This window comes from Apis mellifera, linkage group LG8, assembly GCF_003254395.2.
Source record: "Apis mellifera strain DH4 linkage group LG8, Amel_HAv3.1, whole genome shotgun sequence".
In the NCBI taxonomy this organism is placed as follows: Eukaryota; Metazoa; Arthropoda; class Insecta; order Hymenoptera; family Apidae; genus Apis; species Apis mellifera.
In genome coordinates, this window is record NC_037645.1 from 8,655,832 (window position 1) to 8,670,965 (window position 15,134).

The window sequence follows — 15,134 nt, forward strand, 5'->3', positions numbered from 1 at the left end:
CGCACTCTGCCGCGAAAATGGAAGAGCGCGTTCGAAAATGAGACGATAATTTTAATAGCTTAAAAAAGTTTTTTCAATAATAATTATCTCCAATTATTATACAATATCAATATTATTAATTCTAAGTTTTTTTTATTATTAATCAATTATGAGTTTTAAATTTTTTTAAAATTTATAATTGTCAAGATATTGTCAAGTATCAAAGTATCAAACTTCTCAATAGTTTATACATTATTTCCTTTATGCTTATTTTTAGATTCTTATTTTTTTTAAAAATTGATATTATTAATTTTTTATTCAAAAAAGTAGAAAAAATTTTTTATTTTAATATAACTATTTAAATATTAAAACAAATCACATTCTCAATTAATGAAATCAAACAATCTAACAGAGATATCGACCAATCAGGTAAGACTTTACTATGTATAGGATTTCCAAGAATTTACATTCGAGTAACGAGTGATTCATTGAACGATTCATTGTAATAACAAAAAATATTAAGTTATAACGCATTTTTTTTACCTATATAAACAAAAAATTATATATTATAAAATAATTATTCACAAAATATAAAAATAATACACACAAATATAAAATGCAAATTTATTTTAAGTGAAAACAACTTAATTTAATGGAATAAAATATAAACTGGTAATGTAGCCTTCTGTTTTGCCATTACTTTTTATTCAAAAAATACATATAGATATATAGATATATGGAATCAAATAATATAAAATAATTTTTATTCAATTGGTATAATGGAGTCAAATAATCTATGTATTTTTGAATGGGCGAATGACAGTCATTTACCAGAAATTTTATCTTTCTTACACGAAAATTTTGATAAGGAAGAGATTATGTTGAAAAGTCTGAAAGATAATAATTCTATAACAGTTGAAGAGAAAGAATCAATGAAAATCGATCATGAACGATTAATACGTGCGATTTTCAATTTTTCACCGTGTATTATAGCAATCGAAAAATCGTTAAAAAAGATCATTGGTATAAATCTCATGATAGTTAGTAAAAATCCAAAATTTCATGACGGCACTGATGGAGTTTCAGCAGCATTTAATAATAATCCTCCTGAAAATAGATTAATGAAACAATATTTCAATTATTTATCCGAAATCAGTGAAAAGGCTAATTTATATGGAAAATTTCCAGATTCCAAAGCAGCCGTGGAATTTTATGCAATTGCCGTGGATAAAAATTATCGTGGGAAGGGACTTTCAAAATCCCTAATGGCTGCAGGAATTTTTTTCGCAAAAAATAACATCCCAAATGTAGGATTTATATTTGGAGTATATACATCTTTGTATTCAAAAAAAGCGGCGGAAAAATTAGGTTTGAAAAGTGTAATGGATGTGGATCTTTTGAATTACAGAGATGACGATGGACAACCTATATTTCAAGATACTCCTCCCCATAATATTGTTTCTGTTATGGTTTTACAAGTTACATAAAATTTTTCTAAAATATAATTAAATAGATTCATATTTTCTTTGTAAATATATGTAAAATACGAAATATATATTAAAATAGAAATTCTTTGTTTCTTACATTCTCTCATTTATCATATTAAACAAATCAACTCTATTTAGTTATTTATTTACTTTATTATTATTTTTAACATAATTTTAATAATTGATGATAAAATGCGCAAAAAACATTTCTGATTTTGCAATTTAAAATACTTATCTAAGTATTTCTTTATTTAAACAAATATTTTTTAGAATTTCTTCATTTCTTTGTTTTTATATATTTAAAATATTTATATTCATTATATTTATATATTATTTATATTCATGTTCATTCAAATTTGAATCTTTTCCCATTAAAATAAAATATTGAATAAATTTTATATGTTTAATATGTATTTTGAAATAATAATAATAACAATCTTAAATTAATTATCAATTAAAATAATTATCATTATTTCTATTACAACTAACTAACCACTTATAATTTTGAAATCATTGTTTCTATTCTTGTACCATTGCATTTTCCAGTGTATCAACTATATATTAATATCTATAATAATCATATAATCCATTTATTTACAAATGAAATTCTGCTATTTCTTACAAATCAATTATTTTAAATTGTAGAATTATTTATCATGGTCAATTTTGAAAATCTTTTAAAAGCTAAATAAGTACTTATTTATAATTAAAAAAATAAATATATATTTAAATTAATTAACTATAGAAGTGTGTAATATTAAACAACAGACTTTCTCTCGTAAGATAACTTCGAGGAAGAATCTCAAGTTCATTAACGCTAACAAATACTAAGATACATCTCATTAACTAATCAAATTAACTTATACATGGCTAACGGTCCTATGAACGACCTGTGGGGCAACTAAATTTATCTTTGATGTATATTTTCATGTTCTCTCTAGTTGGCACACACTAGTCATATAGTTCACTGACTCGTACATATCATGTTTCTCAATCATTATTTTGAGTATAATGATTTATTTGATTCCAAAAAATTTCTCAGTATTATTAAATTTCCATTCTTAATCGCTCGATTGAGAAGAATCGTGTAAAAATTATGATTTTTTTTCTTTTTTTTTTATTCTTGTTTTTTTGTTTTCAATCAGTTTTTTTTAATGATAACTCAAAGATACGTTGATAAAATGAGAAATGGAAAAATTTGAAAAATTATATATTATATATAATTAATTATAATTATAAATTATATATAAAATTAATATATGTAAAAGATATTATTGATGTATTTTAATTATATTTATTAGTTTCTATATATATTATATTTACTAGTTTCTATATATAAATATATATATATATTTATATATTTATATATTTATGTACCGTTTATACGTCGCTGATAGGTCGCGATAATCAGCTATACTGTATAGACTGTTTTATATTTCAGAAAAGTGAAATCAGTTTAGTGTGATTCACTGTAGTTTGCAGATTTCTTCCAATATGAGGTGAAAAGAAACAGAGAAAACAAAGAAATTGAATTCTCTTTTCTCCAATTATTAATTATTATTTTAATTGAAAATTTTAACAAAAAATGTTTACTTATTTAAAATATTCCTAATCATTTAATTTCACTTAGAATCTTTTTTGATTAAAAATTTTCATTTTAACAAGAATAACTATATTAATATATTAACCATATTAATATACAATCATTAATTTTATCATTATATATATATATTTTTATTCTTAAAAAAATTTGATTTTGTTCCAAAATATGAAGTAAAACATCACCATATGGTATCTGGAACTTTCTAAACAATGAGACCATCGTCTTCGAGTCTTTGACCGGTGATACCTTCGAAGGTGCTCTTAATGTCATAAGGAAAAGTTTTTTTGTCTACGAGAATGTATGCAAAGCTGTAGACTTGCTCTCAGAATCCGGTGCAAGCAAAGAACTTGAGGAACTCTGTGTGGATGCGGCGAAAGATGGGGTTAGTGTTGTTGCTGTTGATACAAACAGTAAGAAAGTTATTGGAGTGGCTTTCAACAAAATACAGGTGAAGAAAAAACATTCAGTGTACGCGTTTCATTGTTTAAAATAATAAAAAAAAAACCTTTTCTCGTTTTCCAGCTTCTCAAAAATTCATCAGAGAAAAGCAGCTTCGAGATAAGCAGGGATAATTGCAAGTGCAAATCCTCGAAAGCGTTGATAGATTTCATGATAAATATAGACAGCAGGATAGATTTGTTCAACCACTACGACACCGATTGTATATTTGAAATCATGTTTTTGGCCACTTTGCCTTCTCATCAAAAGTGTAGGATAGGAGAGTTGCTGGTAGCTTCATCGATAAAGATAGCAGAGGAGTTAATAAAGGGAAATCCTGTGAAAACACCAGTCACGATCAATGATGTTAATATTATAGAAAACCAAGAAAAAATACCTAAAGTGATATCAGCAATCACGACGTCCAATTATTCGCAGAAGATAATGACGAAGTATGGATTTGAAAATTTGTTTTCAATCAGCTATGACGAGTTCCATTTCAATAAGAAAGTTTTTAGCGAAAAAATAGGAGATGAGCATCGAAATTGCATCTTGGTTGCTAAAAAATTATCTTAGATAAAACTTAATTGTTAAGATTAAGATTTAATATTGATAATATTGATTAATTTCTACTCTTAAAAAAACTATAAGATTTTATTTTATAAAAAAATGTATATTATATTAAATTGTATAATGAAATGAATAAAAAAAAAATTATTCCATATTTTTGTATATATTTATAAAATGTAATCTTATCAAGTGAAGATGTAATCTTACACTGAATGAATTAATATGTAAACACGTGATAAGAAGTAACTATCTATCAATGATTGTAGTCAGAGAAAAGCCAGCAAATACATAAAATATTATTGACAAATAAAAACAATAGTATTATTGAAGTATTATTATTACACAGAAAATTCTGTGTAAAGTTAATGAATCTTTTCCTTTTTTGTCAAATATATTCAAATATTCAATGCAATTGTTAATACTTTCTTGACAATATTCAAGGAAATTTAAAGTGACGGATAACTGCGTTTTCTATTCATAACTTCTACTCATAACAATGTGCAGAGATAATAGAAACGTTTTTCTCAGTATGCATGAATTATTGTATGTTGAAAAATGAAGGCTGCTTATCAAGAGACAGTAGAGTTGTACTCAACAAAAGCTTTAATAGAGCGTAGGTCGCTCGAAACTAGCTTCACTCTGTCACAGTATCTGCAGGCGGGAAGATCGTTTTCTCCTCTCTTAAATATTGTTGTATCTTTGTGCAAACAAGTCGCTCCTTTATTCTTCTTCATCAATCTGTTGAAACAAAAAGGTAACATTTTCGTTTCTTAGAATGAAATAAAACAACAAAAATGGAAAAACTGATACAGTTTATATGAAAACGTGTGGGTGATTTTCAATAATTTTCCAGTTATTTTCACCATGTCCCTCTGTGACTGTGACGATGAACTGGAATACAAACTACTCACCAGAGATAAGGTAGAGGATGCTCTGGCTATACAGGCGGAGACTATGAAACAGGAAAACCTGGCAATAGGTTTGGGGATGTTCGAAGAGGATGGAGCCCCGGAAGAAATGAACCTGCTCTTCAGGGAAGTTATCAAAGATGGCATGACGTTGATTGCCGTTGACAAGAGGACCGATGAAGTGGCAGCAGTGGCTTTTAACAAGCTTCGCGTAACTTTTCACTCCATATTCAAATTAAACCTTAATGTTTCCTTTTCACAAGACTTACTTTTGTATCTTTGCAAGGCGAAACCGAGGAAGGGCGAGAAGGACGAGCTGGACTCCTTCATAGAGGAGAATCTGAAACATCAGACGTGTAGAAAATTGATCAAGTTTCTCGATGACGTGAGTATTCGTTTGGGTTATTGGCTGAATTGCCTCGTTTAGATCAAGCGTCACCTCCAATTTATCCAGTAATTGTTGTATCACAGACTTTAATCAGAGACCTCTGGTGTCATACGCTACGATTCTTAAAAACTTAAAAAAAAAAAAAACTGTATTACACTGAATTTTCAAAGAAATCAACCCAGTGATCTGAGATTGCTCTCGTTTGGCCAGATCGACAATGTGGATATTTTTGAGAGGTACGATACGAACGGAGCGATGGAGGTGTTCTATCTTGGAACCGATCCACGGTACCAAGGTCGCGGGATCGGCCGTCGAATGATGCAGGAGTGTATCGGGTTCGGTCGAGGGCTGCTCAATGGCACGAGGAGAAGGACATCGATCGACGGGGTTATTCTTGAGCAGAGCGTCATTCCAAGCATAATTTTCGGCGTGTTCGCCTCGAATTACAGCCAACGAATCGCAGATAAATTGGGATTCCACGTTTTGCACGAAGTACGTTACGACGATTATGCGTCCAATGGCAGAAAAATGTCCGAGAGGATAGGAAGCGTTCATAAAACGGCCAGGTTACAGGTTCTAAAACTGTAAGAGATAATTAAAATGAGTGGATTAAGTAAAATTACAGTAGTAGTGCGTATTTCTATAAAACTCGTATGAGAATATTGAACGAAATAAATAATATTTATTTGTGAAACGTGCCTTGTGAAAATAAAGAAGGAAAAAGAATTTTTTCTCAAAAAATATCTATATCACCATCGTATACCACTCTCCAAGGATAGAACAAAAATAGAAAGGAGGGATCCAATTGTTCATTTTGTATCATCGTGCCGAGAATTTCGTCATCACCTAAAAAATTCAACATCTTTCGATAAAACAATTTATTATATGAAATGGCGTTAATAAGCATAACGTAATATAATATTTCGATGAAATGATGTTTTTAGAAAGATATGTATTTCTGAGAAAAGAAAAGAAAAGAAAAGGAAAGGAAAGAAAAGAGAGTGGTGGCTAGAAACGTAAGAGTTCTCGAGATGAATTTAAAAAACTCGTCAGTGAAGAGATTGTATGTTATCTCACGAGTGTCTGGTGGTTGGTGCATAATTAACTTCGTTAGTTGGCTTTTGCTTTCAGTTCAACTTAATTGATCTTGTTATATCAACGAGTGTGATGAAAAGATAAATATTTTTTTTTTTTTTTTTATATAAGTATATACGTATGTATTAACACATTTACAATCCGGTACATAATTGTTAAATATATATATATAGTGAATATATTGAGCGTAATTTACGAAATCCAAATGACTGACAACGGAGATACGTTTCTTTCTTTCTTTCTTTTTTTTTTATTTTTATCAATTTTTTTTTTCTTATAAAATCGAAGAATGTCTCTCTTAAGAATGCTTTACAACGTGACGAGAAAAAATATATAATATACAGATAATATTGTACTGATAATATATAATTAAATTTTATCAAAATATTTCACTCACGAAAAGATTTAAATCCTTCTCCAGAAGTTTCGTTTCAAAATTAACGAAATGCAATTTTCCTTGAAACAAAAGTTTGTTTTTACCGTTATCGTTTAAAAAAAATTTTAATTCCGTTCGTATTCCGTCGTCGAAACTTTGGATTCCTTTTGTTTAAAAATTTCGATCTTTTGGCTGCCAAAAAATTCCAAGGAAAATGAAAAATTTTACACGATAATTAAATAAAATCATTTTAAAATGAATTTTCTCAAGTATGAGAAAATTTCAAAAAAAAAAAAAAAAATTCAGTGTTAGAAAAGTGTTAAGGATTAATTTGGCAAACCGGAAATCGAAAATTCTACCGAGCTACGATCGGAAATATTATAATTAACGTTATATTTACGGGGAAGACACCCAGTATAAATATATATGTATATATATATATATATATGTAGTGTATACATGTCGGCACTGCTGATCGCTGGTAAATAGTCCTTTTTTTTTTCCCCCAAGTTTCGTAAAGCGTCTATCTGAAAAGAGATGCGAGATACGCGTTTCTCGTTTCGCATTGCGTAGCAATGTTGCGCACTAATTTACCATTGTAATCAGTATTGGAACGCACTACGATTCTTTTATAAAAATATTTAATACCACAACCAACCAGATAAATGCAACGATACCTCCATTTTTACTTCAAACAGATGGATTTGGCGCGTGCAAAGGAAATTTTAATTTCGTCTCTTTTTTTTTTTTTTCTTTTCTTCTTTTCTTCGTTATCTAGTCAGTTTTATTTCTTTTTTTTTTTGTTTTGTTTTTTTGATTAGAAAACGTCAACCCTTCAAGGTCGTAAGCGTTTAGTAAAAAAATAAATCACTATCCCAAAAAGCCAGTGACTTTGAAGATAATTGTAGAAAGAATATATTTCTCGTTCTTTTCAACATTTGGCAATAACAACAAGCGCAATTGAACAACGTCTTACTTGGATAAATATACATGGGGAAGGCCCGAAAGGGTTGACCAGCTATAATGATTTTATTAATTAAAACAACGATTCATATTGGACGCCGAGCACAATGAAAATGATTCGTCGAAAATAAATTATTCGAAATCAACGATTTAATATTTTTTTTTTCCCTCCCTCTCTTCATTTTCTTTCTTTTCTAAGCGTAACATTTCTGGTTCATAATGTTTTTGTTTTTGTTTTTGTTTTTTTTTCAATTTTTATTTCCCTGTAAATCAGGATTGAATTTATTTTCTTTGCGTTTTTTTTTTTTTTTTTTTTAAGTTTAGAATCATTTTCTTTGTCATAACTTTGCCTATAACTCAGTTTTCCTACAAATTGAAACAATTTTCCTCTTTGTCGTTATCGTATAACATGATTTACTCTTAATGTATATATATATATTATATGTGTGTATGTATACGTATATATACGATCAAATACTGCGACTATCATGTAATAATATAGTAGTAGTACATTTGTTATTGTTTCTTTCATTTTCGACGATTATTATTGTAGCAACAAGAGCAGGATTGAAGAAAAAAATGGACCGTGATAGCATCCTAAATTTTCTTATAATAAATAATAAATAAATATACTAATTAAAAATTTTAAAAGTTCAATAAAAATTTAACACAATGTGTTCATGTGATGTGGCACATTACATTGATATACTTAGAATAAATATAATATAATAATATACAACTTACACCAAATAAAAAGTATTTAATCAAAGGAAAAAGTCTGAGATTGAAATAAAATGTTCCAATATAAATAACAGGAGAGAATATCCAAAGTCCATCCTTTCTATAATCCTGATACAATTACACTTGGAATGTTTATTATCAGTGTAAAAAAAGTTGTGGACGTATATAGCTTCTGCGATAGAATATGATTGACATATTTCCAACAACGAATATTCCTTTACCACTTACATTTCTACCATCTTAACATTGGCCAACAATAAACTACACTTAACTCACAACGTCTATGTTTCTGTGTTTCACTAGTCTCAGTACGAATCTAATAACTATTTATCAGCTATCGTTTACACGATATATCATTATAGTCACTAGAGTGTAGAACTCGGCTTCTTTTCTCAGCCTCAACTTTCGAAGGTTTTTTCTTTCTTTCTTTCTTTTTTTCCTTTTTCTTTTTTTTCTTTTTTTTTGATTTTGCGCGGAAAATTTTTGATCTGCGTTTGGGATTTTATGTAATAGTCCGGGGAGAAGGAGGAGTGGGAATGACTGTAACAGAGAAACGATTCACCTCAATGAGTATAAAATGAAACGCTCGTAAAGTACCAAGGAAAACAAGATTTTTAAAAATAGATAATTTGACAAAGTCATCATAAGACTTTGTTAATTAGGTATGCATGCACCTAATGATTAAAAGTGTTTCTAAAATATTTGATTAAAAATTACAAACATATTTGTGCACATTGTAAAATATCTTTTCACTATTATGTAATTTCATAAAAATTAAATACGTATTAAACGTAAATTTAACTCTATATCTTAAACGCTATTTAATTTTGAAAACGAATTTTATTCGTTTTAGAAAGATTCACATGAATCTAATGTTTTAGAAACACTCTATTTTCACATATCATTATATATTATTGAATATTAGAGTAGAATAGAATATTGAGCGCAATGAGAAAATATTTGCTATTAAATACAGTAATAAACATCAATAATAATAAATGATTGAAATTGTCACAAATGTCACATTAAAAAAGGATCACACATTTATACTGGAAAGACAATCAGACATATTGAGTAAAAACTTGTCTCCAACAAGTTTCAAATTTGTTCGTGCATTATATTTGTTTTACATATACTTCCACACGTACACACGCATTTTCTTGTACTTGGTTTTGTAATACTGAAAAATTTGCTTCTTTTTTTTCTTCAAGTATGTCTTAAAGAAACTGATATACTTATCTCAATATTATTTGCGTGTACACAAAGCGGAAATTACAGATCACAGAATCGCGGGAAACTAGAAATTGCTTTATTGCCAGATAGTAAAGTCTCCGTATTTCAAATTTCATTAATTTTATAAAATTGAATCTCGCAAATATTTTCTAAAAAATGTGCAAATATAATGATTCAATGATTTTTTTTCTCTTATAAATTTTATAAACAAAATATATCCAATGATTTTTTTAAAAGAATATTCTAAAATTAAAATTTGTATATTTTTAATTAGAAATTTGCAGATACGAAGATTGAACTGTTCTATATTTTTTTTTTTTTTTTTTTTTTTTTTTTTTTTTTATATATATTTCTCTGCAAGAGACAGATTCTCAATTTTACTCGCTAGACATTTATTTAACATAGCAACCAATAACGAAGACACCTTGCTTCTAAGCGCGTCTGTTTCATTATTATGCAACTTTCAATCCAGTGTACATTATAATACTTGACTATATAAAATATTTTCTATATCTTTGTTCTTTTTCGTCTTCATTCACACTCATTTACATTTATACATACATTTATTCTCAACATACGTAATTCGAACCTTCTCTATTTCTGAAAATATTTTTGTTATCAAAATAAAATATAAATTGGCAATAACGTTGTGTGGCTAGACGGATGTTCGCGGTGACAAATTACATAGGAAACATTGATCGCTTCTCTCCTTCCTCCTCCTTTCTCTCATTCTTTCTCACTCTTTTTTTGTGTATTTTATGTGCACCAGATAATCAATATTATCGTTTCTCTCGACTCCACGCCACCATAACTTTTATCACAACTGTGCACAAGAAAGCTTTCTTCAAGTATCGAGAAAGAATACTCTGTCGACTAAGGATAGTAAAAACCAATACGATCCATGTCTATGTTATCCATATATCTATATTAAATATCGAATTATTAAAACATACAAGGCAAATCTGTACCAAAATTGGAAATTATTTGGATTACTATCCTCAATCAATTCTAATATCATTACTGCACAATTCTCTCTTACACAGAGTATTCACTTTCTTCTTGTTACTATATTTAATTTTTATAAAATATCAATGTCAAATTTTTTTTTTTTTACTATGCAAAAATTTTAAACAAAAATTTGTAGAATGATTACTATGTATACTTTTTATATTCCAGAGTTAAGACTCTAGATGGAGATAGATTTTGAAGATCTTTCAAAAGAAGGCTTTTAAGATGGTCTTCTAAGAGATGTTCATCTTTGACAAGATTCACATTGTACATTAGGTGATTGCATGGTTAGATAATAGGACTGAGTATCCCGGAAGTGCGACCTAACGAGGAGACCCAAGCCTAGAAGTACTACAGGAAGACCTAGCAGTGCACAGATCAATTCTCCCGTCACTCCAGGAGACCATGTGATGAAACCTGTTGAAAATTTTCATTTGAGTATTCTAATCGCTTGCGAGGGAAGCACCAAACTTTATTATTTTTATTAGAGAATAAAAAAATCAATTACACATTGATGGTAAAAAAATAACAACAATAATTGGATACACAGTTAAATGTCGCTAACTCACCACCATGAACATCCATTTTATAAATGCTCCACCAGATACCAGACAGAGGAAGGGACACAGTGGCGGCGGCAACAGTGAAGACAGCGCTCTCGCACATTGAAAGAAAGTTGAGCGCGGAAATCGAGAATACTATGTAAGCGATCAAGAAGATCCAACCGTGGGTAGAAATATTCGAACAAGCTTCGCTGTTGTTGAAATGGCACGTGAACCCATGCTCTACGGTATGGTATAGCTCTACTGGAGACAATCCCTGAATCGAAAAAAGAAAATCATATATAATTTTGCAATATGAATATACTGTTCGATGGAAACTTTATGGAAACTTAATATATGTATACATAAAAGTGGTATATTTCCTTAATCATAAGTAAATTAAGTCTATACAAGAGCTGGATCTCATCACGTTAAATCACAATAAAACAGTAATTACAAGAAAATCTATTATTTGTCGTATTTTCAATGAGGAGGATATCTGGAATGCGTTACTCTAAGGTTTGGCATCTTGCATTCCTGGGATATCTTTAATTATATTAAGTATTCATTTCCTCAAAAGCAACTATTATCTTAGACAACATCATCCTAGAACCTTTGTTAGATTTAACAAGTTCAATGTTTAAAAATAATGGGGGAAAATTCCACATGGAGAATTTCTTCGAATACACATCCCTATAAATATATCGCTTCTGATTACATATCAATATGAGCATACCCTGCCTATTCCTGGTAACGTATCAATCCAACACATTGACAGAATGGCGAACAAGGCGATCAGATGAATGCAGAAGAGCGTCTCAAGTATTGGAGGCTTTGGAATGTGTTTTGGTTTCACGGTAGGGTCAGGATCGGTTACATGAAGCAGTCTACCTCCCTCCTCCTCTGATCCTCGTCGACGAATGTCTCGAGAAGACACTAATCTTGAAACCGTGTATAGGAAAGAGTTCTGCTGGCTGGCCATTATTTGACACATGTTCTGTTGCTGCAACATACGCATAAATTGAAAAAACTTGAATATAAATGTGACTTAAATATAAGGATATAACACAAGAATATAAACTTAACTTAAATATAAGGATGTTCTGTTGCTACAATACATGCATAAATTGAAAAAACTTGAACATAAATATACTTAAATATAAGGATATAATATAAGGATATAAACTTAAATATAAGAATATAATATAAGGATATAAACTTAACTTAAATATAAGGATATAAACTTAAATATAAGGATGTTCTGTTGCTGCAATACACGCATAAATTGAAAAAACTTGAATATAAATGTGACTTAAATATAAAAATATAATACAAGGATATAAACTTAACTTAAATATAAGGATATAAACTTGAATACAAGGATATTTTTCGTTAAAGTTAACAATCACCTCAGTGGTATAGTGTCCCTCTAGCAGAGTGAAGAACATAGCGAAAGCAGCGAGGGCGCCCACGTAAACGAACGTCCAAATGGCTTTCACACCCCAACTTCCCTTTACAGTTGTGACGTGCGCTGAAACCTCCCGCCCCCTGCATCGAAATTCATCGCAGAGGCCGTAATCCACGCTTATGAAAAGACCCACTATTATCGTGGTGCTTGAAAAGATCCTCTGCAAGCTCATCACTGCAATCAATAATACCTGTTTTCTATTTTTCTTTATATATATATATATATATATATATATATAAAAAAGAGAATAAAAATAGAAAGTTTACTTTTGCGACAGAAGAAGAAGTAATAGACAAGGGAGAAGACCAGCGTGATGCCCTTTATGGGATCCTGTAGGTGGCAGAGAACTCTGTCCCGGTCCATGGAAAGGGTGATCACTATACCAGAGAACGCGTAGATCAGGCTAATTTTTAGAAGGGCGCAACGGGGTATTTTGATTCGCAAGCTGTTTGGTATCAGAGCCGGTAGTGGATATATTCTTCCCCAGATGAAGCACACAATGCCCAGGATGAAGGCAGAGAAAAAGGCAGTGAAGAGAAGTCCTGAAAGGGGTTAAAAACTTTTTTAATATAATAACTTAAAATTTAAAATCTAATTTAAAAAAGAATCTCGATAAAACTTCAATGTACGTATTTCACGTTATATATATATATATATATATATATATATATATATATATATATATATATATATATTTCATAGAGAATCGATAACTGTAACGAACAATCAATATTACAAACAAGTTAATATCTCGGTAAATATAACACGTTGAACGTGTTATTTGAAAAATTAGAAATGCAGCGAATACCGAGATAAAGGAGGATAAAAAAGAAAAAAAGGCTAAAACGATAATGAAATGGCATGCGCCGCCAGGGAAGATAGATTTAACCTACCGGATTCTCAGATATACATATATATATATATATATATATATACCTGTGTAAGCGTTGGACACGTAGCTGACACTTTCGAGATAAAGAGGATAGGTGATAATCAAAAAGGTAATGGACACGACGACGGTCAGGAGGGTGGCGATGAAGCTGAATTTTTGCCAAGTCGCCCTGTCCGTATCAAACAGCTTATCGGTGGCCTGATAAGCGACATATGGCGAGTCCTCGGTGTCGGTGTACTCCTCGATCTCGACGTCGCTCCCCGTGCAACGGAACTCCTCTTGTTCCTCGTCGTCGACCATCGTCGAGACGCAGCTTGCCAACCCAGCCAGCTTTGCGATTCGCTCCTTCACCTTTCTGTCAAATAAAATGAAACGTATCAATAAGCGAATCGAGGAAAAATATTGGCAAGAAATATTTGTTCTCTGAAAGTGTTCAAAAATAAAAATCGAGAAAAAAGGGGAATGATTTAAAAATTGTCTTTCGAAAATTTTAAATTTCCGTGGAATTATTTGACGAGAATATATTTTGGATTGAATTTCGACGAAGAATTGGCACACGAAATGTGCAATATGGAAATTGAACGAGGATATTGAGAGAATTGTTAAGTCAATCATGATGCTGAAACAAAAATTGATTGTATCTCTGAAAATAGCGAAGTTTACGATCTACGTTTTATTAAAGCTTCTCTGTATACATCTCTGCGTATATACAATCTCTCTGTGTATACACATGATCTATGTTAATCCTTTGTGAACGAGCGCTCTCTCTCTCTCTCTCTTCCTCTTTCTCGATTCTCAACAGAACGAGATTATAAATAAAACGTCCGAATAATAAAGGTAAAAGATTGTTTTTGCGAATGTATTAATATTATTAATTTAATTTTACTCAACTTTGACGACATTCGTCCTCAAAGGGTTGAGACTGCGTTCGAAACGACGTCAAAAAAAAAAACACGATAGTACACTCGAAACGTAAATATAGAACACGTAATGCTTCGACTTTGAGAGAGGAGTGGAAAATAAGTTGCCGAGCGAGAGGAAATTTCTACCATTTCTAACCACGAATTCACAGACACTGTTCAGGAGAAAAAGGATTTCTCGTGAGATGTGAAGTGGTATGCGCGGCAACGAATCCAATGCACGCTTTTTTTTTTCTTTCTTTTTTTTTTTTAAGATCGATCGTAATGGTGAGCCATTTTTTTGCGGGCACATTGCTCAGCTCACGCGAAACAATTCAGTTCATTTCGGTCGATCTGTTTTTTTAACCCTCTCTGTATTTTCCGTTCTCGTCCTTGGAAACGGTGCAACGATTAACGAGCACGTTGCATGCATGTGCACTACCTCGCCTGTGTACTTTTCGCCGTGCAAAAGATTAGATAACCGGTCAACCCGCTATCGGTTCACCGGAATCGTAAAATTTCGTGGTGGACTTTTCTACATAGA

General features: G+C 30.5%; 4 protein-coding genes and 1 long non-coding RNA gene across 7 annotated transcripts in view; 3 read left to right on the forward strand and 2 right to left on the reverse strand.

Annotated features, from left to right (window-relative positions):
* The first annotated feature begins 758 nt into the window (after nt 1-758).
* Nucleotides 759-1,530, forward strand: LOC100576401. The gene has a single exon (XM_006564688.3). It carries the CDS (start codon nt 759-761, stop codon nt 1,464-1,466), a length of 708 nt encoding a protein of 235 aa, XP_006564751.1. The 3' UTR covers nt 1,467-1,530.
* Nucleotides 1,531-2,831: 1,301 nt separating this feature from the next.
* On the forward strand, nt 2,832-4,393 carry LOC726658. The gene is made up of 3 exons (XM_001122379.5): nt 2,832-2,965; nt 3,241-3,517; nt 3,592-4,393. Exons 1-3 carry the CDS (start codon nt 2,961-2,963, stop codon nt 4,081-4,083), a joined length of 774 nt encoding a protein of 257 aa, XP_001122379.3. The 5' UTR covers nt 2,832-2,960; the 3' UTR covers nt 4,084-4,393.
* On the reverse strand, nt 3,323-5,838 carry LOC102656498. The gene is made up of 6 exons (XR_001703868.2): nt 5,425-5,838; nt 5,255-5,325; nt 4,285-4,815; nt 3,905-4,066; nt 3,575-3,844; nt 3,323-3,464 (listed from the first exon to the last, which is right to left on the reverse strand). It is a non-coding gene; the product is annotated as an uncharacterized LOC102656498 (long non-coding RNA).
* On the forward strand, nt 4,705-6,099 carry LOC552215. The gene is made up of 4 exons (XM_624592.5): nt 4,705-4,831; nt 4,931-5,196; nt 5,272-5,370; nt 5,584-6,099. The coding sequence occupies exons 2-4, from the start codon at nt 4,942-4,944 to the stop codon at nt 5,959-5,961; spliced, it is 732 nt and encodes a 243-aa protein (XP_624595.2). The 5' UTR covers nt 4,705-4,831; nt 4,931-4,941; the 3' UTR covers nt 5,962-6,099.
* A 3,990-nt stretch (nt 6,100-10,089) lies between these two features.
* LOC551409 overlaps nt 10,090-15,134 on the reverse strand; it is a 73,422-nt gene continuing 68,377 nt past the window's right edge. For 2 of the 3 annotated variants that reach the window (XM_026442283.1, XM_026442284.1), the window contains 6 exons: nt 13,736-14,046; nt 13,066-13,341; nt 12,741-12,973; nt 12,068-12,334; nt 11,359-11,608; nt 10,782-11,206 (listed from right to left, as the gene is read on the reverse strand). In XM_026442283.1, coding sequence (XP_026298068.1) covers nt 11,034-11,206; nt 11,359-11,608; nt 12,068-12,334; nt 12,741-12,973; nt 13,066-13,341; nt 13,736-13,991 — 1,455 coding nt within the window. In that variant the 5' untranslated portion in view covers nt 13,992-14,046 and the 3' untranslated portion in view covers nt 10,782-11,033. Of the gene's footprint in view, nt 11,207-11,358; nt 11,609-12,067; nt 12,335-12,740; nt 12,974-13,065; nt 13,342-13,735; nt 14,047-14,582; nt 15,002-15,134 lie in introns of those variants that run through there. The other variant, XM_026442282.1, reaches the window with a different exon arrangement.

Excerpts from the sequence above, each read along its gene's own strand:
- LOC100576401 (XM_006564688.3), top strand. The coding sequence starts at position 759 with ATGGAGTCAAATAATCTATGTATTTTTGAATGGGCGAATGACAGTCAT.
- LOC726658 (XM_001122379.5), top strand. Across the intron at positions 3,518-3,591 it reads TGGCTTTCAACAAAATACAG|CTTCTCAAAAATTCATCAGA; the intron begins GTGAAGAAAAAA and ends CTCGTTTTCCAG.
- LOC552215 (XM_624592.5), top strand. The coding sequence starts at position 4,942 with ATGTCCCTCTGTGACTGTGACGATGAACTGGAATACAAACTACTCACC. Across the intron at positions 5,197-5,271 it reads TGGCTTTTAACAAGCTTCGC|GCGAAACCGAGGAAGGGCGA; the intron begins GTAACTTTTCAC and ends TATCTTTGCAAG. Across the intron at positions 5,371-5,583 it reads TGATCAAGTTTCTCGATGAC|ATCGACAATGTGGATATTTT; the intron begins GTGAGTATTCGT and ends TCGTTTGGCCAG.